Source organism: Lytechinus pictus, chromosome 6 (assembly GCF_037042905.1).
Source record: "Lytechinus pictus isolate F3 Inbred chromosome 6, Lp3.0, whole genome shotgun sequence".
Classification (NCBI taxonomy): Eukaryota; Metazoa; Echinodermata; class Echinoidea; order Temnopleuroida; family Toxopneustidae; genus Lytechinus; species Lytechinus pictus.
In genome coordinates, this window is record NC_087250.1 from 14,972,751 (window position 1) to 14,997,766 (window position 25,016).

At 36.1% G+C, this 25,016-nt stretch overlaps 2 protein-coding genes across 2 annotated transcripts; one reads left to right on the forward strand and one right to left on the reverse strand.

Moving 5' to 3' along the window:
* The first annotated feature begins 232 nt into the window (after window positions 1-232).
* Window positions 233-16,121, forward strand: LOC129263762 (26S proteasome regulatory subunit 6A). The gene is made up of 10 exons (XM_064101026.1): window positions 233-319; window positions 1,037-1,162; window positions 2,275-2,382; window positions 8,711-8,820; window positions 9,120-9,210; window positions 9,867-10,010; window positions 10,328-10,573; window positions 11,340-11,485; window positions 12,972-13,053; window positions 13,570-16,121. The coding sequence occupies exons 1-10, from the start codon at window positions 266-268 to the stop codon at window positions 13,678-13,680; spliced, it is 1,218 nt and encodes a 405-aa protein (XP_063957096.1). The 5' UTR covers window positions 233-265; the 3' UTR covers window positions 13,681-16,121.
* A 2,833-nt stretch (window positions 16,122-18,954) lies between these two features.
* LOC129263758 (large ribosomal subunit protein eL32-like) lies at window positions 18,955-22,780 on the reverse strand. Its single transcript, XM_064101027.1, has 3 exons — window positions 22,647-22,780; window positions 20,339-20,491; window positions 18,955-19,339 (listed from the first exon to the last, which is right to left on the reverse strand). The coding sequence occupies exons 1-3, from the start codon at window positions 22,743-22,745 to the stop codon at window positions 19,181-19,183; spliced, it is 411 nt and encodes a 136-aa protein (XP_063957097.1). The 5' UTR covers window positions 22,746-22,780; the 3' UTR covers window positions 18,955-19,180.
* Window positions 22,781-25,016: the final 2,236 nt, after the last annotated feature.

Genomic DNA, 25,016 nt, shown 5'->3' on the forward strand with positions numbered 1-25,016 from the left:
CTCATAACTTTCTTATTATTCATTCAATCTTCCTCAAACTTTCAACAATATGTTTCTTTGATTTTTCTCTTTGATATGGATTCAGCTGGTTTCAAGGGTTTCATTTTCCTTTAAACTTGCATACATGTACGTCAGTAGTAACTTTTAAGAGTTAGAACATTTCTCATTAATATGCTAATGTGTTTTCTGTGTCCCTTAAAAATGCAAGTGGTAAAATTGAGTAATTTCTTTCCCCTAGGACTCCGTGGGTGAGGAGGTGTTACGAATGTCAACAGATGAAATCATAGGAAGGACAAGACTGTTAGACAATGAAGTCAAGGTGAGTGATGGAGGTTGTTTGAAAGAAATTTACTCTTCTATGGAAAATACATTATATGAAGCAGAAGGGGAGGAGAGGAGAAGAACAAGAAGGAGCAGGATAGGGAGAAGGAGAAAAGGAAGATGGGAAGAAGTAGAAAAAGAAAGAAAAGAAAAGGAAGTGGGAGGAGAGGAGTGGGAGAAGGAGAAGAAGGAGAAAGAGACGAAGGAGATGGAGAAGGAGAAGGAGAAAGGGAAGAAGAAGAAGGAGGAGGAGAAGGGGAAGAAGAAGAAGGAGAAAAAGATGAAGGAGAAAGGGAAGAAGAAGAAGCATCAGAAGAAGGTGGAGGAGAAGAAGGAGAAGGGGAAGAAGAAGAAGAAAATGGAGGAGGAGTAGACAAAAAAGGGAGGAGGAGGAAGAAGAAGAAAATGATGAGTAGGATTAAGAGAGAAAAGGATGATGCAGAGAAAGAGTATAATTAACTTTGTATAGTGTGTTTGCCTTGTATTATTTTATTGTTTTGTTTGTTAAGCTTTATTTTTGTTAATATTGCCTTTTATTACAATAAATCTGATCTGTTTTTAATAAGTTGTAAATATTGTAATTTTACCTTGATTATGATTTTTGATTTAATAAAACATACAAATATAAAAAGGAGTATAATTATCATGTGATAAAGACAAACATTCTTGACATTTTGTTCTTTTCATATTCAATTTGTCATTTCCATCCATGCAGATAATGAAGAGTGAAATCATGAGGATACAGCATGAACATCAAGCACAAAAAGACAAGATCAAAGAAAATGAAGAGAAGATTAAAGTCAACAAGACCCTGCCATATTTAGTTTCCAATGTTATTGAGGTAAGTCTGATAGGACTCCATATTAGCCTTCCTTTTCTTGTTTGTGATGAAGTTTATTGATTTGTAAGTTTTTTTTTTTAGTAGGGTGGCTCCATCAGTAATTGGCATACTTTTTTCCTGGGAGGCCCTACAACAAAAATACAAACATAACAGACATAATTATGAAAAGTGTACAATGTGAAATTATGACGAACAAACTGTAAGGAAGAGAACAACACAAAGGGCCGGTTTATAAATTAAGGCTATTATAATGCCAAAATAAAAGACTAAATGGGGATTCTGATCAGGCAGTTCTTAAAACATTACATGTAGGTGAATTATTCCAAATGAGTGCACCAGCAATAGAAAAACTTGTCTTCATTTCCGTTCGAACTTTGGGCAAAATCAAACCTGTGCTTTGTGCACTACGAGTACGAATACTATGTACAGTTTCAGAGTTTTCAAAAGATATTTAACAAATAGTCTGAATTTTGACTAAGGAAAACAGAAAATATCATTTTACATTTAAAATAATTCCATCGATCTTCGATGGGAATCCATTTTAGTGTGCTTAAATTAATTCGGGTAGGAGTTCTTAGATTGTCTTTCAGGATTACTCTGGCCATTTTTTTTTGTGTTGTTTAATCATGACATCTTTTGTATTTAAAGTTGATCAACTTCATATTGAAATTAATACTTGAAAGTCTGCATATATGCAGGTGAACAACAAGACTTAGCCATATTTATTTTCCAATGTTGTAGAGATAAGTTGTGGACGACCCACCTTTCTTGTTTATGATAAAGTTGATTGACCTTGTTTTGAAATTAATACAGTAAAATTTGCAAAAATCAGGCGTGGTTCCAGAGTGAGACTTTTTTTGTGCAAAATTTGTCCGAAAACTTTTTTAAGCAAGAAAAATTCTGTCTTCCGAAAAATTTGACAAAGAAAGAAAAGTAGTATTCGCTTGCTGCTTGTTGGTAAACTTGTCAAATGTAACGATTGTTCGAGTTTTACTCCCAGGCCTACCGATAATCACTCACATGTGAGATGAGAATTATCACTTGGCATAAATTAATTATAACATTATGAATAGTTTTAACATGACCCTGTCTTGTCGATGACTTTTAATCAGCTCCTTGATGTCCAACCAGACGAGGATGAAGAGACGGAGGGAGCGAATGTTGATCTGGACTCACAACGGAAAGGAAAATGTGCTGTAATCAAGACGTCAACAAGACAAGTAAGATTATGGGAGAGTGAAGGGGTGGGAAGGGGGTGGGGTGAGGGAGGAGATAGAGAAAGAGGAAACTTATGGGATTGACAGAACAAATGTTGATCTGGACTCACAACGGAAAGGAAAATGTGATCAAGACATCAACAAGACAAGTAGGACACCATTCTCACTACCTTCCTAAAATTAGTTTACTGGAAACTAGTTTAGTGGAAACTAGTTCAACGTGTAATGAGAACGGTCGAAGCTATCTTCCAAACCGGTTCATAAAACCACCTCACGGTGTAGTTTTCAAGATCGCTTTGCCTTGTTCAACTGGTTTTGGTGTAAGTGAGGACACAACCGTTCTTCGGGAAGCGATATTCGCACATTTTGAGCGTGCTACTCCACACGACACTCGACAGGTGTAGAATGCCTACGCTGCGGTTTCGTATTTCGCGCGAAACGTGTCACCCCACTGAGAGCGTTTCCATAGCAACAATATCGCTTTACGTGAAGTGATTTTGTAAACCACTTTCGTGTGATCAAATGGGAACGCTAGCAAAGGGGTCTTCCAAACTGGTTTCCTGAACCAGTTTCCAGTAAACTAGTTTTAGAAAGCGTAATGAGAACAGTGTCTAATATCATGGGGGTGAAGGGATGGGAAGGGAAGGGTGGGGAGTGAAGGGGGAGATAAAGAAAGAGGAAAATTATGGGATTGACAGAAAAAATGCTGAAGTAGATTCACAGAGGAGAGGAAAATGTGCTGTGATCACGAGGTGCTGTGATCACGAGGTCAACAAGACAATTAAGAATATGGCGAGTGAATGGGTGGAGGATTGGGGGGGGGGGGGTTAAAAGAGGGGAAAGAGTGAACAGGGTAAGGGGAAGATGGAGGTGGGGAGTAGAGAGGGAAGGGGAGAAAGATGATTGGTGACAGAGTGAATGTTGATCTCGGCCCCATAACACAAACGTTAGCGATCAATCGCTCATTTGAAAGAACAATTCTGATTGGTTCCTAGTCAGTGCACTGAGCAAATGTGCATGCAACGATGATCTGGATTGGCCATTCCATTTAGCAATTAATCGCCAACTCCCTTGTGTAACTTGACCCTGGACTCAACGAGAAATTTGAGGAAATGAAGTTGAAGGCCGAGAAGATTGAAAAGGAGAACAGAGAACTGAGGGAGCAGAACATCTGTCTTCAGAAGAGGTTCAGTGAGTTGACCTTCCAGCTTAACGATCTTGACCAGTACCACAGGAGAGTCAACTTGGAGGTGGCAGGTGTACCAGAACGACCGGGAGAGGTTCCTGAAAGGATCATACTCAATATTGCAAAACACATCAGCCCAGAGCTTGCAGCATCCGACTTCGATGTGGTTCATCGGCTGGGTTCCAAGCGCCAAGCTGATAACAGAGCCCGTCCAATCATCGTGCGATTCACCACAAGACGTGCTCGGAACATCATGTATGATGGAAGAAGAAAGCTGAAGACCCTCAGCACAAAAGATCTTGGATACAACAGCGATGGCAAAATCTACCTCAATGAAAACTTGATCGCTTCCACTAAGGAGCTAATGAAAGATCTCAACAAGGCCCGCCGAGATGCCGGATACAAGTTCTTGTGGACCCAGAATGGCCGAATCTATGTAAGGAAGGATGAGAAGTGTCAACCCATCATCATTCATTCCAGAGAGGACTTTTCCAAACTGTAGTAGGACTATCCTTTATCCATTCCATGTTATTCGATTTTCCAGTATTCTTTTCATTTATTATGAAATTCTCGTCCCAAAATTTTTCGCATTGTTCAATATCTGTGTTATTTTCCGTGGTGTATTTTGCATTCCTTCACTGCCCTTTCAATAATGTTTCAATACCAGACATTTTATGGAGGTCATTTTACTTATTTTTGTGTGCAAATATTCTTCATCGCCCGTTAATAATTGTATTAGATAATCTTTATTTTGTTAACTATTACAACTGTAGTATTTTCCGAACTCGAATTTTGGGTCATGATGGTATCAAATCTAAAAAATGCTTTATATGCTTAGCTTACAAAGATTTTGTTTTAAAATGGCAATATATTATATTTCATAATGGTGGATAATATGCGTGATTTCCCCTTTTATCATCTGAATAATGATGATTTCTTATTACTAAATCATCAAGATAAAAGCAATGTTATCTCAAATCATTATACTCCATTTCAGCATTTGATAGATTTTCTACTGATATTCTTACAAATAATTTTGATGAACTTCAAGTTGAATTCGATATTCATGATAAAGCATACAATCTTTCCTCTTCTCCATATTATACAGAAAATTCATTCAAAGACTATGCTAAATTGATTGGAGAAGATGATGTTTTTATTTTGCATTTGAATATAAGAAGCGCTAACCAAAACTTCGAGAAATGACGATTATTATTAGAAAATACACAGTTTGCCAATCCCCCAATTATTGCTCTTACTGAAACTTGGTTCACGGAAACCCCAAATTCCTTATGCACCCTCCCGAATTATGATATTGTTATAAACAATAGGAAAAATAAAATTGGAGGTGGACTAGCATTATATATTCCGTCTTCATTTGATTATGCAATTAGACATGAATTTGAATATATGAATGAAATCATCGAATCCTTATTTGTAGAAGTAAAAATTCAAAAAGATAAGAAAACTCTAATAGGTGTCATCTACAGACCTCCTCAAACTTCTTGTATAGAAGATTTTTTACTTGCTACTAATGAACTTTTGCAAAACGGAGAATTGATAAATAACAATTGTATCATCACTGGTGATTTCAATATTAATCTCTTGACCAGTAATCACTCTTTAACAAATGATTTCCTTGAATTAATGTTATCTTCTACTTTTTTGCCTATTATTTCTAGACCAACCCGTATTACTGATCATTCTGCTACGCTTATAGATAATATATTCTGTAACTCTCATCCTCTTCCGAAAGCTGGCATTGTAACGACAGACATATCCGATCATTTTCTTATTTTTACCCATATCCAAACAATGCAATCACTCGCAAAAATGGAAAAGAAATATAGGATCTGTCGCAACTTTAGTGATAAAAATATTGAACGCCTTCAAGAAGATTTAAGCTCTGTTGATTGGTCTGACGTTTATAACTCGAATGTGAATGTCGATGACTCATTTGACATATTTTTGAAATCTTTCAATGACTGCTTAGATTCTTGTGTTCCTTTAAAGAAATGTCGAAATTACGATTATAAACGTGTTCCAAAGCTCCCATGGGTTTCAAAATTGATATTAAGGTCTATAAATCGGAAAAATAATCTGTATGTTTCTTATATATCAAATCCAAATGATATTTCAAGGAATAGATACACGTCTTATAAAAATACCTTAACAACTACTCTCCGAATAGCAAAAAAGAGGTTTTATTCAGAAAAATTAAATTCATATAAAAACGACCTTAAAAATACATGGAAAACAATAAATGGGGCCCTAAACAAAATTAACAAATCTAGTGCTGTTCATAAATTATGTGTAGATGGAAATATGGTTGAAGATACTCATTCTATAGCAAATGAATTTAATACATATTTCTCTCAAATTGGACCAAAGTTAGCTGGAAATATTATGCCTGTAGAAAATTCGTTTAAGGACTTTTTGGATAAACAAAATGAAAGTTCAATATTTCTTACTCCAGTTCATAGAGAAGAATTACTTGAGATTGTATTTAATTTGAAAGCAGAAAAGACTCCCGGTTATGATGGCATTACAAATAGAGTTGTGAAAAACATTATACATTCTCTTGCTGATCCTCTGCTTCATATATTTAATTTATCGTTGCAGCTTGGCCAGGTCCCAAAGAAGATGAAAATAGCTAAAGTTATACCCATTTTCAAGAAGGGAGACCAATTAATTACTAGTAATTACCGCCCAATATCTTTGTTAACTTCGTTCTCAAAAATTCTTGAAAGGATAATTTATAAAAGGACAGTTGCTTTCCTTAAGAAATATAGTATTATATGTGATAATCAATTCGGTTTTAGAGAAAAACATAATACAACTCATGCTATATTGACATTAATAAATAAAATATCTACTTCTTTTGACGATTCTGATCACACCGTAGGGTTATTTCTCGACTTCTCAAAAGCGTTTGATACAATAGATCATGAAATACTATTATGTAAGCTATCAAATTACGGTATCAGAGGGACAGCTTTACAATGGTTTAGGAGTTATCTTACTGATAGAATTCAGTTTGTTACAGTAAATGAATCAGAATCTCCAACAAGGCCAGTTTCCTGTGGAATTCCACAAGGTAGTATTCTTGGCCCTTTGCTATTTGTACTTTATGTTAATGATATGAAAAATTCATCTCATGTTCTCTCATTTATTCTCTTTGCTGATGATTCCAATATTTTCTTTACACATCATGATCCACATGTACTTGTGAGCACGATGAATGCAGAATTTAAAAAAGTAACAAACTGGATTAAAGCCAACAAACTGTCATTGAATCTGCAAAAAACTAATTATATGCTTTTTAGTCATTCATTGAAACATCTACCGCATCAAATACTTTTAGATAATACTGAAATCAAAGAAGTGCAAACAACAAAATTCTTAGGTCTTACTATTGATCACAAGCTTACGTGGAATGCTCATATCAACAATATTTGCAAAACTGTGGCAAGAAATATTGGAGTCATCAATAAGCTTAAAAACACTCTTCCAGCACAGGCGCTATCCATGTTGTATTGTGCATTAATTCTACCATATCTTAATTATGGAATTCTGGCATGGGGTAATGCCTCTCAAACGAGACTCAATAAAGTCTTGCTACTTCAGAAAAAAGTACTGAGAATAATATGCAATGTGTCCTTTAGAGCTCATACAGATGAATTGTTTCGTCATAAACGTATCCTTAAAGTCAATGACCTGTACCGCTTGCAACTATTCCAATTCATGTATCAGCTAGATAGAAATAGTGTACCTAATGTCCTACAAAAGAAATTTATGAAAAACAATACTTTACATTCATATAATACGAGACATTCAAATGACTATCACTTACCCAAAAGTAGAACAGTATTTTCTAGCAAAACTGTATTTTTCACAGGACCAAAACTCTGGAATTCTCTGGACAGAGTAATAAAAGAGGCAGCTAATCTAAACCGATTTAAATTACTCATCAAAAAATTTATTCTGAATTCTTATTGATTCAATCAAATATTTTGTGAACCTCATACTTACCCACGGTAGTATTGATTATTTTAAAGTCAATATTTAATTTTGTATATAGTGTAAATACATTTGTGTTACAGTGTTTATATATAATTTTATAGAATTTTGCTGATTATTTTACTCTACTTATATCATATTACCCTTGTATAAAATTTTGATAGGGGGTCTACATTTTACAAGCTTTGCTTTTTAGTAGGCCCCTCCACTTTTTTTCATTTCATTGCTACGTTTCAATCCTGTGTGTTATGCATTTTTTTCAGTGTTAAAATGATTTATTATAAATGTACTTTGATGATTGTGGAATATGAATATATCAATAAATAAATAAATAAAATAAAAAAGATGAAAAGAAAGTATGCTGTGATTAAGACGTCAACTAGACAAGTAAAGGGGTTGAGGGGGAGGGGGAGTAGAAAGAGGGTAGTGAAGTCATAGTGACAAATGTCATTGGCACTTTGATACTCAGTGTCACCAAGTGGTCACCAGGTAGCATAGTGACAATTATGTTGATATTTTCTTCTAAAAACAGAAATCTTGGGTATTTAGCTACCTGACTTGACAAGTAAATGTGCATATTGTATCAAGTTTTGGTCAATTTAATTCACATGATTAGAATTTTAGGACCAAATCAAATGTAAATATCATGATGCTACAGTCGTTGCTACTTGGAGACAGTGTTGATGTTCTATCGGTATACACTGTTTTGCTCAGTAACAAATTAGTCAAAATTGCACAAGATTTCCAGTGAAATGTATGGTCTTATGAAATTGTAAAGCATACAAACAATCATTGTGTAGTATAATTTGAGTAATACTAAAATGTCAAAATTTATGCCCCGACTTTATGGAAAGACTCACATAGATTTCTGTCTGCTGTTGTTTGATTTCAAAGCACTGGCATATCCAGGGGGGTGCACATCCGGCCCATTCCCCCCCCCCCTTTTGAGAGGCCTGCATAATAAAAATTTCTAATGTAAATTTGCCGTTCTAACACAAGTGTGCCTCCCTTTTTTTTTGCTTGTCAAATTTTCCTCGGGAAAATGCGCCCCCCCCCCCCCTTTGTAAAATCCTGGATCTGCTCCTGTTTCAAAGTATAACATTCTGCCAATCATTTCTGTTACAGACTTATTTTCTACCAGTAATTGGTCTGGTAGATGCAGAGAAGCTTCATCCTGGTGACCTGGTCGGGGTCAACAAAGATTCCTATCTCATCTTAGAGACCCTCCCACAAGAGTAAGTATTTCTTTTATGAACAGGGGAGTCTTTCATGGCACAATAGTGATTTTTCTACTGACTATTTGGCATAAGCTAAAATACTTGCTTCTGATTGGCTCACAGCTAAACTATTATTGGCAGTTCACTGATTATTTGTTTTATTTTATGATCAGATTTGATTCTCGAGTGAAAGCCATGGAGGTTGATCAGAGACCAAAGATTGATTTGTTATAAGGTACTAAAATACTTGCATCTGATTGGCTCACAGCTAAACTATCAGTAATTCACTGATTATTTGTTTTATTTTTCATGATCAGATTCGATTCTCGAGTGAAAGCAATGGAGGTTGATGAGAGACCAACTGAACAGTACAGTGATATTGGAGGATTGGATAAACAAATTCAAGAGGTGAGTTGACCAATGTTTTCTTCTTTATCTTCTTATTCTCCTCCTCATCCTCCTTCTTCGTCTTCTTCTTCTTCTTCATATCCTTCTCCTCCTCCTCCTCCTCCTCCATCTTTGTCTTTCAGGACCCTGTAGTATTTAGCTTAGTGATTAATTGTGGAGATGATTATAACGATTGAAATGTGTATGATTGTGTATGATCATTCATAACAATTAGCCCCAATTTGCATCTCCCTTGAATGAAATATATTTTCTGCTCTATTTTTCACTGTACAGTTTCATGATACAGGTATATCAATGTAATCATTGTATAAATCTGTCAGCCACCCTTCCTTCTTATATTTCTTCATTTTTTCAGCAACAAAGATCTACATACTCCATTCGTTCTTCAGCTGCTCCTTCCCATGTCATTCCAAAATCCAGAAAACAGGCTGGCATCAATTCTTTTTAATCTCTTGCCCCTCCCCGACCTTGAGAACAAACTACCTCCATCTCTCCGAAACATCTCTTCTCTTGACCTCTTCAAAAAACATCTTAAAACACACTTATATAACCATAAACCTTAACTTGTCATATGCCATTAACAACTCTTTGAATCCTCTGGAAAAAGTTCTATATAAATCCAATAATTATTATTACTATTATTATTATATTTGCAGTTAATAGAGGCTGTCGTCCTACCTATGACACACAAAGAGAGGTTTGTTAACATAGGAATCCAGCCTCCCAAAGGCGTGTTACTCTACGGTCCACCAGGCACCGGAAAGACACTGCTAGCCAGGGCGTGTGCAGCTCAAACAAAGGTATATTATTTTCTTTGTATTCATTATTGGATTTAATGACCACAATTTACTTTAGCAAGATATTATTACGCTGCACTCAACCCAGGTGGGGTCAACTGGGATCTGGCAGGAATTGATTCCTTGAAATGCAATGCTTGTGACAACTGCTCTGCTAAAGCCAGAGTTATTAGATGCATTAACTGTCGAGCAATTAAAGACTCCTGATAAAGTAAATGTTAAGTGATATAAAGCAAGTAGTATTATTGACATTTTTATGACTAATATAAATGATGCTTATTGTTATTGTTATCAGTTGATATGATTTTTTTTTCATTCAGTCTACGTTCCTAAAGTTAGCCGGCCCTCAGCTTGTTCAGATGTTCATCGGAGACGGGGCTAAGCTCGTCAGGGATGCATTCGCACTCGCCAAGGAGAAGCTTCCAGCGATCATCTTCATCGATGAGTTGGATGCAATCGGTACCAAGAGGTTTGATAGTGAGAAGGCCGGAGACAGGGAAGTTCAACGAACTATGCTGGAACTTTTGAATCAGCTAGATGGATTTAGTTCATCAGAAGAAATCAAGGTATGCCTCTTTTTTTCTATCGAATAAAAAATCTCAGCTCCGTAGTATGCATAATATTGTACCTGCATACTTGTCTGACAATTACTTCAAGCATGTTTTTGGTAAGTTCCCTCAAATGTTTCCTTCACTATTAAAATTCATTTCTATGTTATATGAATGTATATGCCCTAAAATCGCTATGACGTGGATGAATAAAACAAAACAAAAAAAAACGAAAAGGTGGTTTACAGGATATATATTGTTTTAATTGAAAATTTATTTTGCCCAATTGAAATGAAATATCTTCATGTGTTATGTTTATGAAACTTATTTCAAGTTATGGAATAGGATTAAATGTCAGGATATAATCTTTCTTTGTAGCTTTGAAATATCGAATGTTTAAGTGTTCAAAGTGCTTTTTTTAGAATAAAAATGAACACAGAAAGAGGGTGTTTGAATTTTAACAGTTGAAGAAAGCTCCAATGAGGACTACACTTTTGTATGAATGGAATTTTTCATGATATTTGAGTTATAACGCACATTATTTACCCTTTAAGCTTTCACTGGTATTTGAAGAATAATTCCAATATCTGTTGACTTTTCAGCTGAAATAAACAAATGTTTGTTTTGTTTTTACTTTTATTGATTGACTTATCAATGCAGTTTATGGATTCATCCCAATAGCTTCTTGCAATAAAGGAAGACTGGGATAAACTGGTATGCTTTGAACCAAAAGTTTAATTAGGATCCACTCTGTCATCTTTTACTCTTATGTGTCTTTTTGAAGGTCATTGCTGCGACGAATCGAGTGGACATTCTTGACCCTGCTCTATTAAGGTCAGGACGATTGGACAGAAAGATTGAATTCCCGACACCAAACGAAGAGGCTAGAGCTCGTATCATGCAGATCCATTCCAGAAAAATGAATGTTGGGTGAGTGCATACCTATCAAGTGTTCGCATTTAATACGCAAGGTACTCCAGGAAAATAATATCTAAATAAATAGCGTAAAATTTATCAAGTGTTCCTGGTTAAAGTGGTACTCCAGGCTGAAAATAATATCTAAATAAGTAGAGTATAATTCACTGAGCAAAATGCTAAAAAATTTCATCCAAATCTGAGAACAACCAACAAAGTTATTGAATTTTAAAGTTTAGCAATATTTTGTGAAAACAGTTATATGCACATCGTCATGAATATTCATTAGGTGGGCTGATGATGTCATGTCCTCATTTTGCTTTTTCCTATATTATTACCTGAAATCAAAATTATTTCATATTTTCTTACATGTTTATGATATGTCCTCCTTGTAAGCAGTTGCCAATCCATTTTTTTTACTCTTGGAGGACAAAATTTGAATAAATATGATATCACATTTTTAGATACAAAAGAACAATTGGGGATTATGACACCATCAATTTGCTCATGGAATATTCGTGAAGACATGCATAGAACTGTGTCATCGAAATAATGCAAAATTTTATATTGTAATAACTTTGTTATTCCTTGTCTGATTTTGATCAAATTTTCGATGTTTTGTTTGCCTGATTTTTCTCTATCTGTTTGATCATATTATTTTCAGCCTGAAGTATCCCTTAAATAGGAATATTACTATTATTGGGAAAAGAAAGGTGCCATTTAAACTGTATAATCCTAGTTCCGTGAACAAAAATTCTGTATTATTGAATTAGAAAATGTAAGAATTTATTCCTATTTCGGAGTAATTTGTGTATATTCCTTGGCTGTCAGTGTTGGCAGATATGTTCAGAGCAGAATAATATTCAGGGCTCTGTTACACAAAGGATAGTGATTGATCGCTAATTTGAAAGAACAATTCTGATTGGTTCCATATCACTCTGTTGAGCAAAATGCGCATGCAACAATGGTCTTGATATGCCATTTCATTTAGCGATTAATCGCTAACCTTTGTGTTATTGGACCCAGGTAGGGGCTTAGCAATAATGTTTAAACCCCATTCAAACAACTGTTAAAAGCATAAACATTTTCCAATTTTTACAACAGTTTGACCTTATGGAGAGAGAGAGTGTTTAAAAAAATTCCCCAAAAGTTGCTGAAATTTCAAATTTCACATCTCTACATCCATGATATGACCATCTATTCTCCATATTTCCTTGAAATGATTTTTATTTATTGGGGAACTATAAAGAAAATGAAGAATATGCCTTCTTTATTAACTCTGAAAGATTGTTTTCAGTTAAAGTTACTCTCTGTCTACCTACACGAAAGTCTATATTTGGGACCACAATATGTATTAATATGTTTGAACAGACTATGAATTCATCTGTTAACCACTTTGATGATTTTCTGTGACCTTATATTATTACTTTTCATAATATTTGGAATCCATGAAAGTATAATACATGTATGTTATTATAAAATTGATTTGTTTTTTATCCAGGGCTGATGTTAACTTTGAGGAATTAGCCCGTTGTACAGATGATTTCAATGGAGCTCAATGCAAAGCTGTGTGTGTTGAAGCAGTAAGTAATATTATGATGCAATTTGTGCGTTTCATAGTACACTTGCTGTTGTGAGAATGTGACCCCGGGGAAAAAGCTTGGGAAAGAAAACATACCCTAAATATGTTTGACCCTGCAATTGACCATTGACCAGTCTTTCAAAACCACCCTTTTTCTTGAAAATCTGTGTTTTTGATACCCTTAACGAGTGCATGCGTGGCCCGCATCCAAAACTGAAAAAAACACCCCTTTAAACGCGTTTTTGGTCACGCATGTGTAAAGCAATATATTTGACTGCCCCCCCCCCCCTGGGACTTATTCAACACTTAAATCATCTTTCCTGTGAACTTGGTGTCCAATACTACATGTTCCTTTCATGTCTCCTAGGTATATTTTTTTTCGTTATAATTTTCCAATAGGAAAAGAATGCATAGGGACATGCAATCTGCTATGTGTGATGCGCTAGAAAAGAACCAAGTATTATTATTATTACTAGGATTTGGCTTTAAGAAAATATTTTTTTATCTTTGTTTTCAGGGTATGATCGCTTTGCGTCGTGGAGCCACTGAACTCATGCACGAAGACTACATGGATGGTATCCTGGAAGTACAATCCAAAAAGAAAGCAAATCTCAACTATTATGCTTAATTAATTTAGTTTTATAGCTATTATATATAGTCCCAATTGGTTCCATTTGTGTTAACAATGATACCGTCTGCGGACTAGATTTCCCAGCATTAATCACAATACTATGGGCCACATATCTTCTGGGGGGTGTTTCACAAAGATTTAAGTATGACTTAAAGTCAAACTTAAATGCCTAGTTGCCTGCGATATAAAAGGCATGAATGCATCGGTCAGATGCCAAGAGGACGCGCACTACTGTGCATTGATCAATAAGATTGCGCTCTGCATATCATGTTCGCGTCAGAATTTGATTTGCGATTCTTAATACTTGACTCTTTGTGAACCCCCCCCCCCCCCCCCCCCCCGCTTAAGCTTCCTTGCAATATACCTTTGCACAGCGAACCTGCCAGCTGTCCATGTTTTATACAGACGGTCCTATTTGGGAAAAGAGAAAGCCCCTTTGACCATTGTGTCCCTGTTTTTGAAAAGTTTGTTTGCAAAAATGAATAGAACACTCTGCAATGTCCCTATTTTCAGCCCTTGTATGCCCGATTTGTCCCACTTTCATGGGCTTCAGGGTTAGCAGTTAATGCAATCTGTGAGTATGGGAATTTCAGTTTAAAAAAAAAATTGTCCTTCATGAATGGGTATTTGAGCGATTCCATGACATTTGCTCCGCTCTCAATTCCACACACTAATCGAATGACCAACTTCTCCATATTGGCATGAGAAGAACAGCAAATGAACCCATTTTTTCGTCTTTGATATTGCTCAGGTTTTGAATATCTGACCTGTCGATCTGTGCGATATTATCAATCAATACTGTGAGAGGGAATTTCAGTATAATGGCGTTTCTTCATGATTGGGTACTTGTGCAGATAGCTCACCATATTGGCACAAGAATAACACTTGGCAGATTCTCAAACTAAACTCATTTTTTGTCTTTATATTGCCAACTTTTTGAAATATAACCTGTCATATTGTTTGAAAACTCTGGGAATATTATCTAGGAGCCTTCCTTCATAAATGGGTATTTATGCAAATAAATTGCCCTTTTTTGCACAAGAACAGCACTTGGTAGACGCTCAATTTAAATCGATTTCATCTTTGATATTGCCAAGGTTTTGACATTTGACCCGTCAATTTGTATGATATTATCAATCAATACTCTGTGTGAATTCAGTATAAGCGCCTTTCTTTCATAAGAAGGAATTTGTGCAAATAAATCTCCCTTTTGCACAAACACAACACTTGGCAGACTCTCAAGTTAAACACATTTGTAATCTTTGATATTGCTCAGGTTTTTACATTTGATTTGTGTGATAATATTATCAATTGATACTGTTGAGTAAGGGAATTTCAGTCAGAGAGCCCTCTTTCATGAATGGGTATTTATGTGGATAGCTCACTCAATTGGTATGTGAAAAACACTGGTAAACCCTAAAATTAATCCCATTTCTTCATAGGGGGTAAATGTGAAAATTACAAGTAGATAGATGGCCAGCTCAAGGATGTTCAACACTCAGATCACCCCGGCCCACTCGGGTATTTTGACAGTTTAGGTATCGACAAGGTTTTCACATTTGACCCCATCCAATTTGGTGGATTCACAATACGGTGCGCCATCTATTGTTTGCTGCGGACAGGCCGAAATTTGCAATGCCTTATGGGGAAAAAGTCGACATCTGATGTGCACGTGCATGCAAAATGCTGCACTGGCCATGGCGGTTCGACTGGTTTGCATGAAATTACGCTGTATACCAGGGACCAGGAGGTTGGAGAGAAATTTGTAAAAATAAAGAAGAAAATATTGATTTGCGAAATATAGACCATTTTCGGTGAATTCTTCCTCCGCTTTTGCCATTATGGTTTTCATTTTTGAAGCATCACAGTCACGTAGCACTATGCGCTGCCTGCCCCTTCACGTGATGTTGACCCAAAGTTAGAAATTGGGCGTGTCCGCTGCAACTGATAAATGGCACACCGTATTGTAAATCCACCGAATGGTTTGATATTGACTATAGAATGATTGGCTCATCCCCTTCGTTAATCAGGGGGATGTTTCACCAAACCGTTTGTTAGTTATATTTGACATTATATGATTGACTAGAACGTGTTCCTGTGCAAAGTGAAATACCCAATATATTCTTGTGATAGATTGGATGCCTCAAATTTGCCCTGGTGTTTTCTTTTTCCATCATCCAAGGTACATGTTCCTCTATTTGTGAAGAAAGCCAATGATTAGTGACCAACTTCTTATTTTTTATTGATTTTTTGTTGGAAGGGGGGGGGGGGGTGGGTCACCGACACCCGACTTAGAAATAAGGTCTTTATTCAAGGGTCCTTAGGAATGCTTTGTAAAAAAAAATGAATGTACATGTAGAAATGTGATTTATGATATTGTTTTGGTAATGTTTATCTTGGTGTAACCAGGATAATAAAATAAGTTTAAACTGTTAAAACACCGGAGCAGTCTCTGTACTTTCATGATTTCTATTCTATATATGTATGCGAGTTTGATTTGTGAGGTGGAGTGTATCTGTGGACATGCATTTACAGTGAAATTGTGAGAGGAAGAGAGAGGGGAAAGGCAGAGGGATAAAGAGAGAGAGGTAGAGGGAAGAGGGGGGGGGGGGTCAAAGGTTACATTTTTCGTTGAGTATACATGATGGATGTGAAGCAATCAAGTCGCACTATATACAGTGCATCCCAGAAAAAAGGAAAGCGGGATTCCCGGCAAATGAATTTTGATATTTCATCTGAATATTCATATCATTTTTATAACTAATTTAGGACAAACACTTCATGCATTAATGAGTAAGACGAGTTCGAAATTTAATGTCAATACCAGGTTGCGCAGAAAAATTGGACAAGATTGTTTCATGATACGACCGTGCATATTCGACGATTGGCTCATTAGCATTTCTTTTGAATTCTTAGTTAAGCATTTCTCACTGATCCCTGAAATGAGAGTGGAATCAGATTCACACGTAAGTTTCTGCGCATATTGTTTCTGATACACCTCAATATTTATTGTTTGTAACATGCCATGCGTGAATGACTTGCTAAGCTGTTGAGAGATGAGATTCCACTCTTGCCATGAGTATACAATTTATAATAAAAACATTTAATAATTGTGAAATCTATCTCTGAAAACTGGTTTCCTTTTTGGTGGGACGCCCTGTATATATTTATATTGCAATCTGATTTTTATCTGGAAAATTTGAAATTTATTTTGGCCTGATCTGAAGACTGCAAAAATTGTCCAAGTTTAAATATGGACGAGATGTTTTGCAATGGTTCAAGAAAATGTTCATGTGTATTATATTGTCTACAACCCTCACAAACATCTTGTCCTGCATTAAACTCGGCTGATTTTTATTTGGAACATAACAAATTTGCAGATAATCTGAATTTTTATTATTTCTGTTTTGAAATATGAAATAGCAAATATAAAGCCCTGGATAATGAAATAATACAATTAGCATATTTTTCAAATCACTTCACAGAGTTTCCTACAACACAACAGTTCTTTTAAAAATGCAAGTCAAGTCATAATGCACAGCCAAGAGGTTTTTGTCAAAATTTGGTGGACCAGGACAGCAGATCGATAAAAAATTGTTAATATGTCATTTGTCCAGGATGACACTCTGTTTTGATTCACCGATGATCGACAAAGGCTGTTTAGTCATTGAAGGGCCTTGACAAAAGATTCTCTGCGTTATAGAAAGCGTCTGCATAGCGATTGTAAAAATGCCCTAATAATGTCTCCAAAAAGTATCCGAAAAAATTGCATCTCTGATCTTGTGGCGACACAGCATTTGCCCTTGCGACAATTGCTCCGGTCTCAAGATCTCAGAAAAACATAGGATTAGAGTTAGGATTGTAAGAGTTTTCGGTTCAGAATAATGTAAAGATTGAATTAGGGTTTATTTAGTTTTGGAGGTTAGGTTTAGTTTAATGTGCAGATTTCCATCAGAGCAATTGTCGCAGGAGCAAATGTCATGGAATCGATCTTGTATCTTATATTGCGATTGGGCGGAATTAGCCTCTCCCCAACAATCAATATTTTAGGTGCCCATTCTTATTTCCAGTAACAAAGAGATATTGTTTTTCATCACTCCTTATCAGTTCCAATAATTTGATCGTACAAAAGTTTATAGAGTGATTTTTTACTGTGAGAAAATTGCATCACTTTTTGACTCCAAGAATTGGGCCACAAATTCAGACCATCATTTATGTTGCGTATTGTTAAAAGTAAAGTTCACCACAAGAAAAAGTTTATTTGAATGGCTTGTCATAAATTGCATCTTTTGAGATAACTATAAGTAAAAACGAGGATGAATTGGCCTAAAATTTTGTTGGAGTAGAGAAAGGGAGAAACTTTAATGTTTTTAAAAGAAAAATGCCCGTTTTGCTATTTGGTTACCTAATCATTGCAATATGTATGTAATGAACAGTGAAATTGTGTGATCATTCAAGTGGGCCTAAAATACAAGACTACACTCCACAGAATGTTGCATTATGGGTAATGGTTCTTGCCAGATACTAGTAAATGAGGACTTGAGGTGGAGCTATTAAGGCTGATGCCTGATGGGTCAAGTCCACCCCAGAAAATTGTCGATTTTAATCAAGAGAGAAAAAATAAACAAGCATAATGCTGAAAATTTCATCACAATCGAAGGAAAAATATGAAAGTTATGGCTTTTTAAAGTTTCGCTTATTTTTCACAACTCAGTGATATGCAAATGGGAGAGTCGATGATGTCCCTCACTATTTCTTTTGTTTTTTATTGTTTGAATCATATAATATTTCAATTTTTACAGATTTGACCATAAGGATCAACTTGACTGAACCAGAAAATGATAAAACAATGAATGATATTTCCACATGTTCAGGGAGGAAGAATACTTTGTTTTACAGGAGAATGAGGAAAAAATTAGAATATTTCATTTTTCATGTAATAAATTACAAGAGATAGTGAGCGAGTGACGTCATCACTCCACACATTTGCGTACCGATCAGGATGTGCCTATAACTGTCAAATTTTCAGCGTTATGCTTGTTGGATTTTGCTCCTTTTATTCACATCAACTTTTTGGGGGTGGACTTATCCATTAACATCTGCTTCAGAAGAAATTTTCAGAATTAAAGCTGGTTTGATTTTTATCTTTTCATTATATTAAATCAATTTTTCTTGTGCAATCTTGACTTTACAAATATAGGCCATTACAAAACCAAACTCAATGAGATAACCGCACTCTTACGAAACAAATAAAACAAACACTTCATGTACTTTGTGTATGTGGCTCTTCCTTTGTTGGGTTTATTGTGTGTTTCGTTCAAAGCATGAAAAGAAACAGTTGTTGCAACATCAGTATACCTCTGCCAACCAGAATATTCCAAGTTACTTTCAATCCATCGAGATGTCCTGTGATTATGTTTCGGGTACAAGTAGTTGATTATTCAAATTGATATCCCATAATAGTCTATGTATGTGAAATGTCCTCGAGGTCACATGATCATTCGTTCTCCTCGCTGCGGAGCCTGGCGTTGCCGTTGGTAACCTTGATAGCGAGCTGTTGGGCTCGCTCCACGATGGACTTGCGCTTGCGAGAGGAGACACCGTGGGCGATCTCGGCGGCAAATTTCCTGTTGCTCATCATCAGAACTTCAAGTTCCTGATTAAGAGAAAACAAAGAGTTATTGTTAAATAATAATAATAATAATAATAATACATGAGATTTATATAGCGCACTTTCCATCTTGATTAGATGCTCAAGGCGCTTCAGAGCCGAACAACAAAAACTATTTACATATAATACATGTCTGAACAATAAGTCAATGTCTATCAAAAGACACTCTTATACAGGTATGTTTTCAGGTTGCATTTGAAGGTGGTCACTGAAGTCTGGGTTTTCAAACTGTTTGGGAGAGAATTCCACAAGCTAGGCCCTGCATGAGCAAAGGCCCGCTCCCCGCATGATTTCTTAGCAACTGGAATTTGTAAGAGATTAGATGATGAGGATCATAAATTTCTTGAGGGTTAAAGAATGACACTTGTATTTTATGGGGGGGGGGGGGGAGGAAGGAAGGTGAATTACTGATGTCCAAGAATAAAAGGCACTATGCCAGGTTCACTTTGAATGTCTCATATCATAATAAAGTCAGCATCTTCACCACTCTTGCAGAGTGGATATGAGCATTTCAAGTCAGACGGGCGTTGGCTTTCATGGAGAATTGATAATTATTTGCTGACCCCTTTTAATACAATACTAAAGAGAATTTGAAATGCCTGTAACAGAGACATCTTTGGAAAAAAGCAATCGTGGTGTACTAGCAAGAAATTCGGCCAAGCCTACTTAGCTTCGGCCAACTGGCAGGTCAGGCCTTTAATAAATTACAATATCATCACTGCGCACAGAGAATAAAGTCAAAATATAATGTGTAATGTACATTCATTACACATTCTTGTACATTCTTCCAAGACCGCGGTGGGATTCGAACACACGACCCTCTGTTCAAAAGGCGAGAGCCAGAACCACTACACCACGGCTGTCCAACATTGATCTTCATCTAAAACCAATCAATGGATATCATGTTCATCCAATCAAAGAAATCAATAGTATGATTAATTGCTCAGCATAGTGTGACGACCCCAGAAGGAGGTACATACATACCTTAACATTGTGGACGAGGAACTTGCGGAAGCCAGAGGGGAGCATATGGCGTGTCTTCTTGGCGCTTCCATAACCGACGTTGGGCATACGAAGCTGACCCTTGAATCGCCTCCTCACACGGTTATCAATACCCTTTGGACGACGCCAGCTTGGCTGTAGAGGAAGCACAGATAGGTTTGTGATAAATAATTAAAATATTTCCAAACAAATTGGTAACTTGAGGGAGGGGTGAGAAAAAGTAGTCTGGGGATTAGATCTTTGATCAACAAGTAGGTATTCATATATCAAAAGACTAGTGTTTGGAATTTGCTGTTTTAATATGAGGGCCTTCAGTACACAAGACATTGCAGGCGGTTCCATGACAATTGCTCCGCTCTAAATTCAACACACTAATTCAGAGATGCCAACCTGATCAAGAACATTTCAGTATTTCAAAGGCTGAAAATCAGTATTTTCACAGAAATACCATAAGACAGCACATAAACATAAACTTTAGAAATCATTATTTTGCATGAAATCACCAGTATTCTTTTTAATTTTTCAGTAATAATTACTGAAAACCAGTACTACTTGGCAGCTCTGCAGTAATCGAATGACCAACTTTAACCCTGGTTTAACACTATACCCTACCCTAACCTAACCCTAAACCTAACATAAAACCCTATTGCAAACCTAACCCTACATTGTCGCAGGAAATAGTGTTGCGTCACCTTGCAGGCCGTGTATTCAGACCACATTACTTGAGTGAAGGATTTGCACAGCAGATGGGGAGGGAGAGAGAATGGTGTTAGTTCTAGGAGTGTTCATGATGTTTCAAGAAAAATTCAAAAATATATAAAGTTTTTTCCCCCCACAATCATCTCAAAGTTAAATCTGTATCTCATTTTCACAAGTAGACCTGATTACCTTTGCTTTAACTTAACAATTTTAATGATGTTAATCTTTAATTTGATTGGCTGTTGACCCCTGTTTAATACTATGGCAGTTAACAAACATGGATCATAAAAATGGTTTCTTGATGCAGGCACCTGAACATGTATGGAATATGTAGTCAGATCTTAAATCCAGTAACTCATTGCCTGGGTCAGTGGAAGTTATAATCTGACTGGGTTTTCTCTAGCACCGACTACAAGCCCAGGGAGTACAAAGAACTCCTTGGGTCTGCTCAATTTGGTGCACAGTCCTTGAAGAGTAATGAACAGTGCCAGCCGCACAGAAACATTGTTAGCCTAACAGAGCGCTAAGTCCAGTCACATCTTAAGAATTGTGAAGTCAAAACATTTATTTCAATGTGTAAGTAATGCATTGTAGTAACACTAGGCATCACTGCCACATTAACGGTTGTAACTGGACCTCTGTTGGTGCATTGTTAGCGCTAACAACGTTTCTGTGCGGTCAGTACAGGATTAAAAACACAAACAAACAGAAATGAAATATGTCAAAAGAAACGTTGCCCCCAAATCTCCAAAATAGCTCCTCAAAATTGGAAAAGAATGATCATCAATTGGTCAGTACAGGATTAAAAAAAAAAAAAAAAAAACGAAATGAAATATGTCAAAGGAACGTTGCCCCCAAATCCCCAAAGAAGCTCCTCAAAATTGGAAAAGAATGATCATCAATTGTTAGTTTCAATGCAAAGTGTAATTTGGCATGATCAGAAAAAAGAAATTGGCCCCAATCCAGAGAATATTTATTAGATTCTTTCCCTGCTCATGAATATTTCCAATGTATACAACATCATTTTATTATCAATATATAATACTAGTTAATTCTTTTTTATTGGGGGATGTGGATGGAGGAAACAATCTCATATTATGAATAATTGCTATAAATTATTCCTTTATTTCTTTGCTTTTTTTTGGGGGGGGGAGGGGTACAGGGAGGATCTGAATATAAGATAGGTAAGAGGCAATCTCATTATATATTTCCTTTTAAAGTTTTAGCAATTTATTTATTTTTATTTTTTTGGGGGGAGTGCAAGAAGGTTCTGGATAAAAGAGGCAACCTCAGTATGACTTTCTTTTATTCATTCATTCATTTGTTGGGGTAGGGATGAGCTGGACAAAGGAGGCAATCACACTATATTCATTTCTTTCACTCACTCAATAAATAAAAGTGATTTATTTATTAATTTATTTATTATTATCATTAACTTTATTGGGGGCTTGGATGGGGGCAGTAGGGAGGATCAGGATAGGAGAGGCAATTTCAGTATATGATTTTTTTTCTTCATATTTTGTCAGGGAGGGGGCTAGAGAAGATGGATAAAAAAAACTGCTATGAAAGGGTGAAAACAATGAACTCTTACATGGACTCTCAGGTAGCGATCGCACTGATGACGCTTGAAATGCTTCAGCTTCTTCTTGACGATGGTCGGCTTGATAAGGGGCCTCACTGATGGAGCCATGCTGATTCTTGTCGCTTATTCACCGTCTGCATGGAGGAAAGATTGAAATTTTCATTGAACTTAATCTTTGATTTGTTCAGATTATACCAGGGAAAAAAATTCATACACTGTACAGGGCTCGGGGAGATTTTAGCCCCTGAAATGCTCAAAAGAGCACTCTACAATAAAAAAACACAAAGAGCCCTGGAAAATTACAATTCACTGCAATGCTTCATGTACATATTCAGCCAGTAGGTTGGGAAAAGTAGCCCTTTAAAAATAAATATTTGTATATATTTGCCTGGTTTATACACTTCTATGGATCTTTAAAATGAAACCCTGGACTTTCCTGTGGTGCTATTAATGCATGTTCATGTAATATTTTGACTTGTGTGTTTTGTGGTGATACATGTAGGTTGTGTTGGCTTGCAATAATTCGGTAGAGCAATGGCAAACTTATCACAGGTTCATTTCGATGCAAATGCAACATGTATACAAAATGCTGTCAGATCTTAAATCTTGCACAGCAGACTGGGGTAGGGGGGGGGGGGGGGAGAGAATGGTGTAAGGTTAGTTCTAGGAGGGCTTCATTATTTTTCAAGAAAAAAAAAAAAAAGTTTTTCGCAATCATCTCAAAGTAATAAACAAGTAGACATGATTAGCTTTGCTTTTACTCAACAATTTTACTGATGTTAATATTTATTTTGATTGGCTGTTGAATCCTGTTACTATGGCAGTTAACAAGAATGGATCATAAAAATGTTTTCTTGATACAGGCACCTGAACATGTATGGAATATGTAGTCAGATCTTAAATCCAGTAACTCATTGCCTGGGTCAGTGGTAGTTATAATCTGACTGGGTTTTCTCTCGCACCGACTACAAGCCCAGGGAGTACAAAGAACTCCTCGGGTCTGCTCAATTTGGTGCACAATCCTTGTAGTGAAATAATACAATTAAAATTGGAAACATATAAGGACATTTTATAGTGGAGGTAAAATGCAATGCACATATTGTTAACTTTGCCCTAAAAGATAGACCACCCCAAAAAGGGGGAAAAAGACCCCCCCCTAGAAAGAATGAGAGCGTAAAATTTTTCAGTGGGTTTGATACTGTCATTACTGTGTCATGATGCAAGTAGTATGAAAGCACCCTGTTAAGAAAAAATATTTTATCATAGGCTTTTGATTGACATTAAAAGCTTAGAATAAACAAGTAAGGGATTTCCAGCCATTCTATGATCAGCTTGATGGTCCCTGAGCTTTGGAAATATGCACGAGCGACTCACTAGTTAGAAATCCACTGCCAGTGAGTGGGTTAGGCCTATAATCAGTAGAGGCGCTGGTCAGAAAATTGGGATCATCCCAGTTTACAGGGACTGTCTCAGTTTTCAAAGATTTTTCCACACAAGAAATCAATGAAAGTTCATTCACCTGTCAAGTGCCGACATCAGAGTGCACGAGTCAATGTAAACATATCAGGTTTAACAAGATTATTGGAAGACGGCAAGTCGTGAAAAGACGATGAACTGAGGGGAATTGAGGTCACTGAATCTATTTTCAGCAATATTAATCCCTGTAATTGCCGTCTATGTCCCGCAGGGTAGGCAAAAAAAAAAGCCGTCTCCATAAACAAGGACAATCTCAGGTTATCAAGACATGATTGATTTGTCCTGGTTTAAAGGGATGGTCCGGGGTGAAAATATGTATAGCTTAATAAATAGAGTAGAATTCACTGAGCAAAACGCAGAAAATTTCATCAAAATCGGATAAAAAATTACAAAGTTATTGAATTTTAAAGTTTAGCAATATTTTGTGAAAAGAGTAGTCATGAATATTCATTAGGTGGACTGATGATGTCACATCTCCACTTGTTCTTTTGTATTTTTATTATATGAAATTAGGTTTATTCAAATTTTTTCCTCCAAGAACTAGAAAAATTGGATTGACGACTGAATAGTGCTTTAGATATTGCTGCAACTTATTTCATTATAAGGGAGACATATTATTGACACAAGTATGAAATAATGAAAAAATAATGATTTTATGTAATAACGTAAGAAACAGAAAGTGGAGATGTGACATCATCAGCCCACCTAATGAATATTCATGACGACTGTTTTTACGAAATATTGCTAAACTATAAACCTCAATTACTTTAATTATTTGTTATCCGATTTCGATGAAATTTTCGGCATTTTGCTCAGTGAATTCTACTCTATCATTTTTCTATGTATTGAAATATTTTCAGCCCGGACCATCCCTTTAAGAGGATATCCTTGTTTTCTGGGAAA

Coding starts and splice junctions, on each gene's coding strand:
- LOC129263762 (XM_064101026.1), top strand. CDS start 266: ATGTCAACAGATGAAATCATAGGAAGGACAAGACTGTTAGACAATGAA. Junction 10,011..10,327: donor CGTGTGCAGCTCAAACAAAG/GTATATTATTTT, acceptor TTTTTCATTCAG/TCTACGTTCCTAAAGTTAGC. Junction 10,574..11,339: donor GTTCATCAGAAGAAATCAAG/GTATGCCTCTTT, acceptor GTCTTTTTGAAG/GTCATTGCTGCGACGAATCG.
- LOC129263758 (XM_064101027.1), bottom strand. CDS start 22,745: ATGGCTCCATCAGTGAGGCCCCTTATCAAGCCGACCATCGTCAAGAAG. Junction 20,492..22,646: donor ATCGCTACCTGAGAGTCCAT/GTAAGAGTTCAT, acceptor CTTCCTCTACAG/CCAAGCTGGCGTCGTCCAAA. Junction 19,340..20,338: donor TCCTCGTCCACAATGTTAAG/GTATGTATGTAC, acceptor TCTCTTAATCAG/GAACTTGAAGTTCTGATGAT.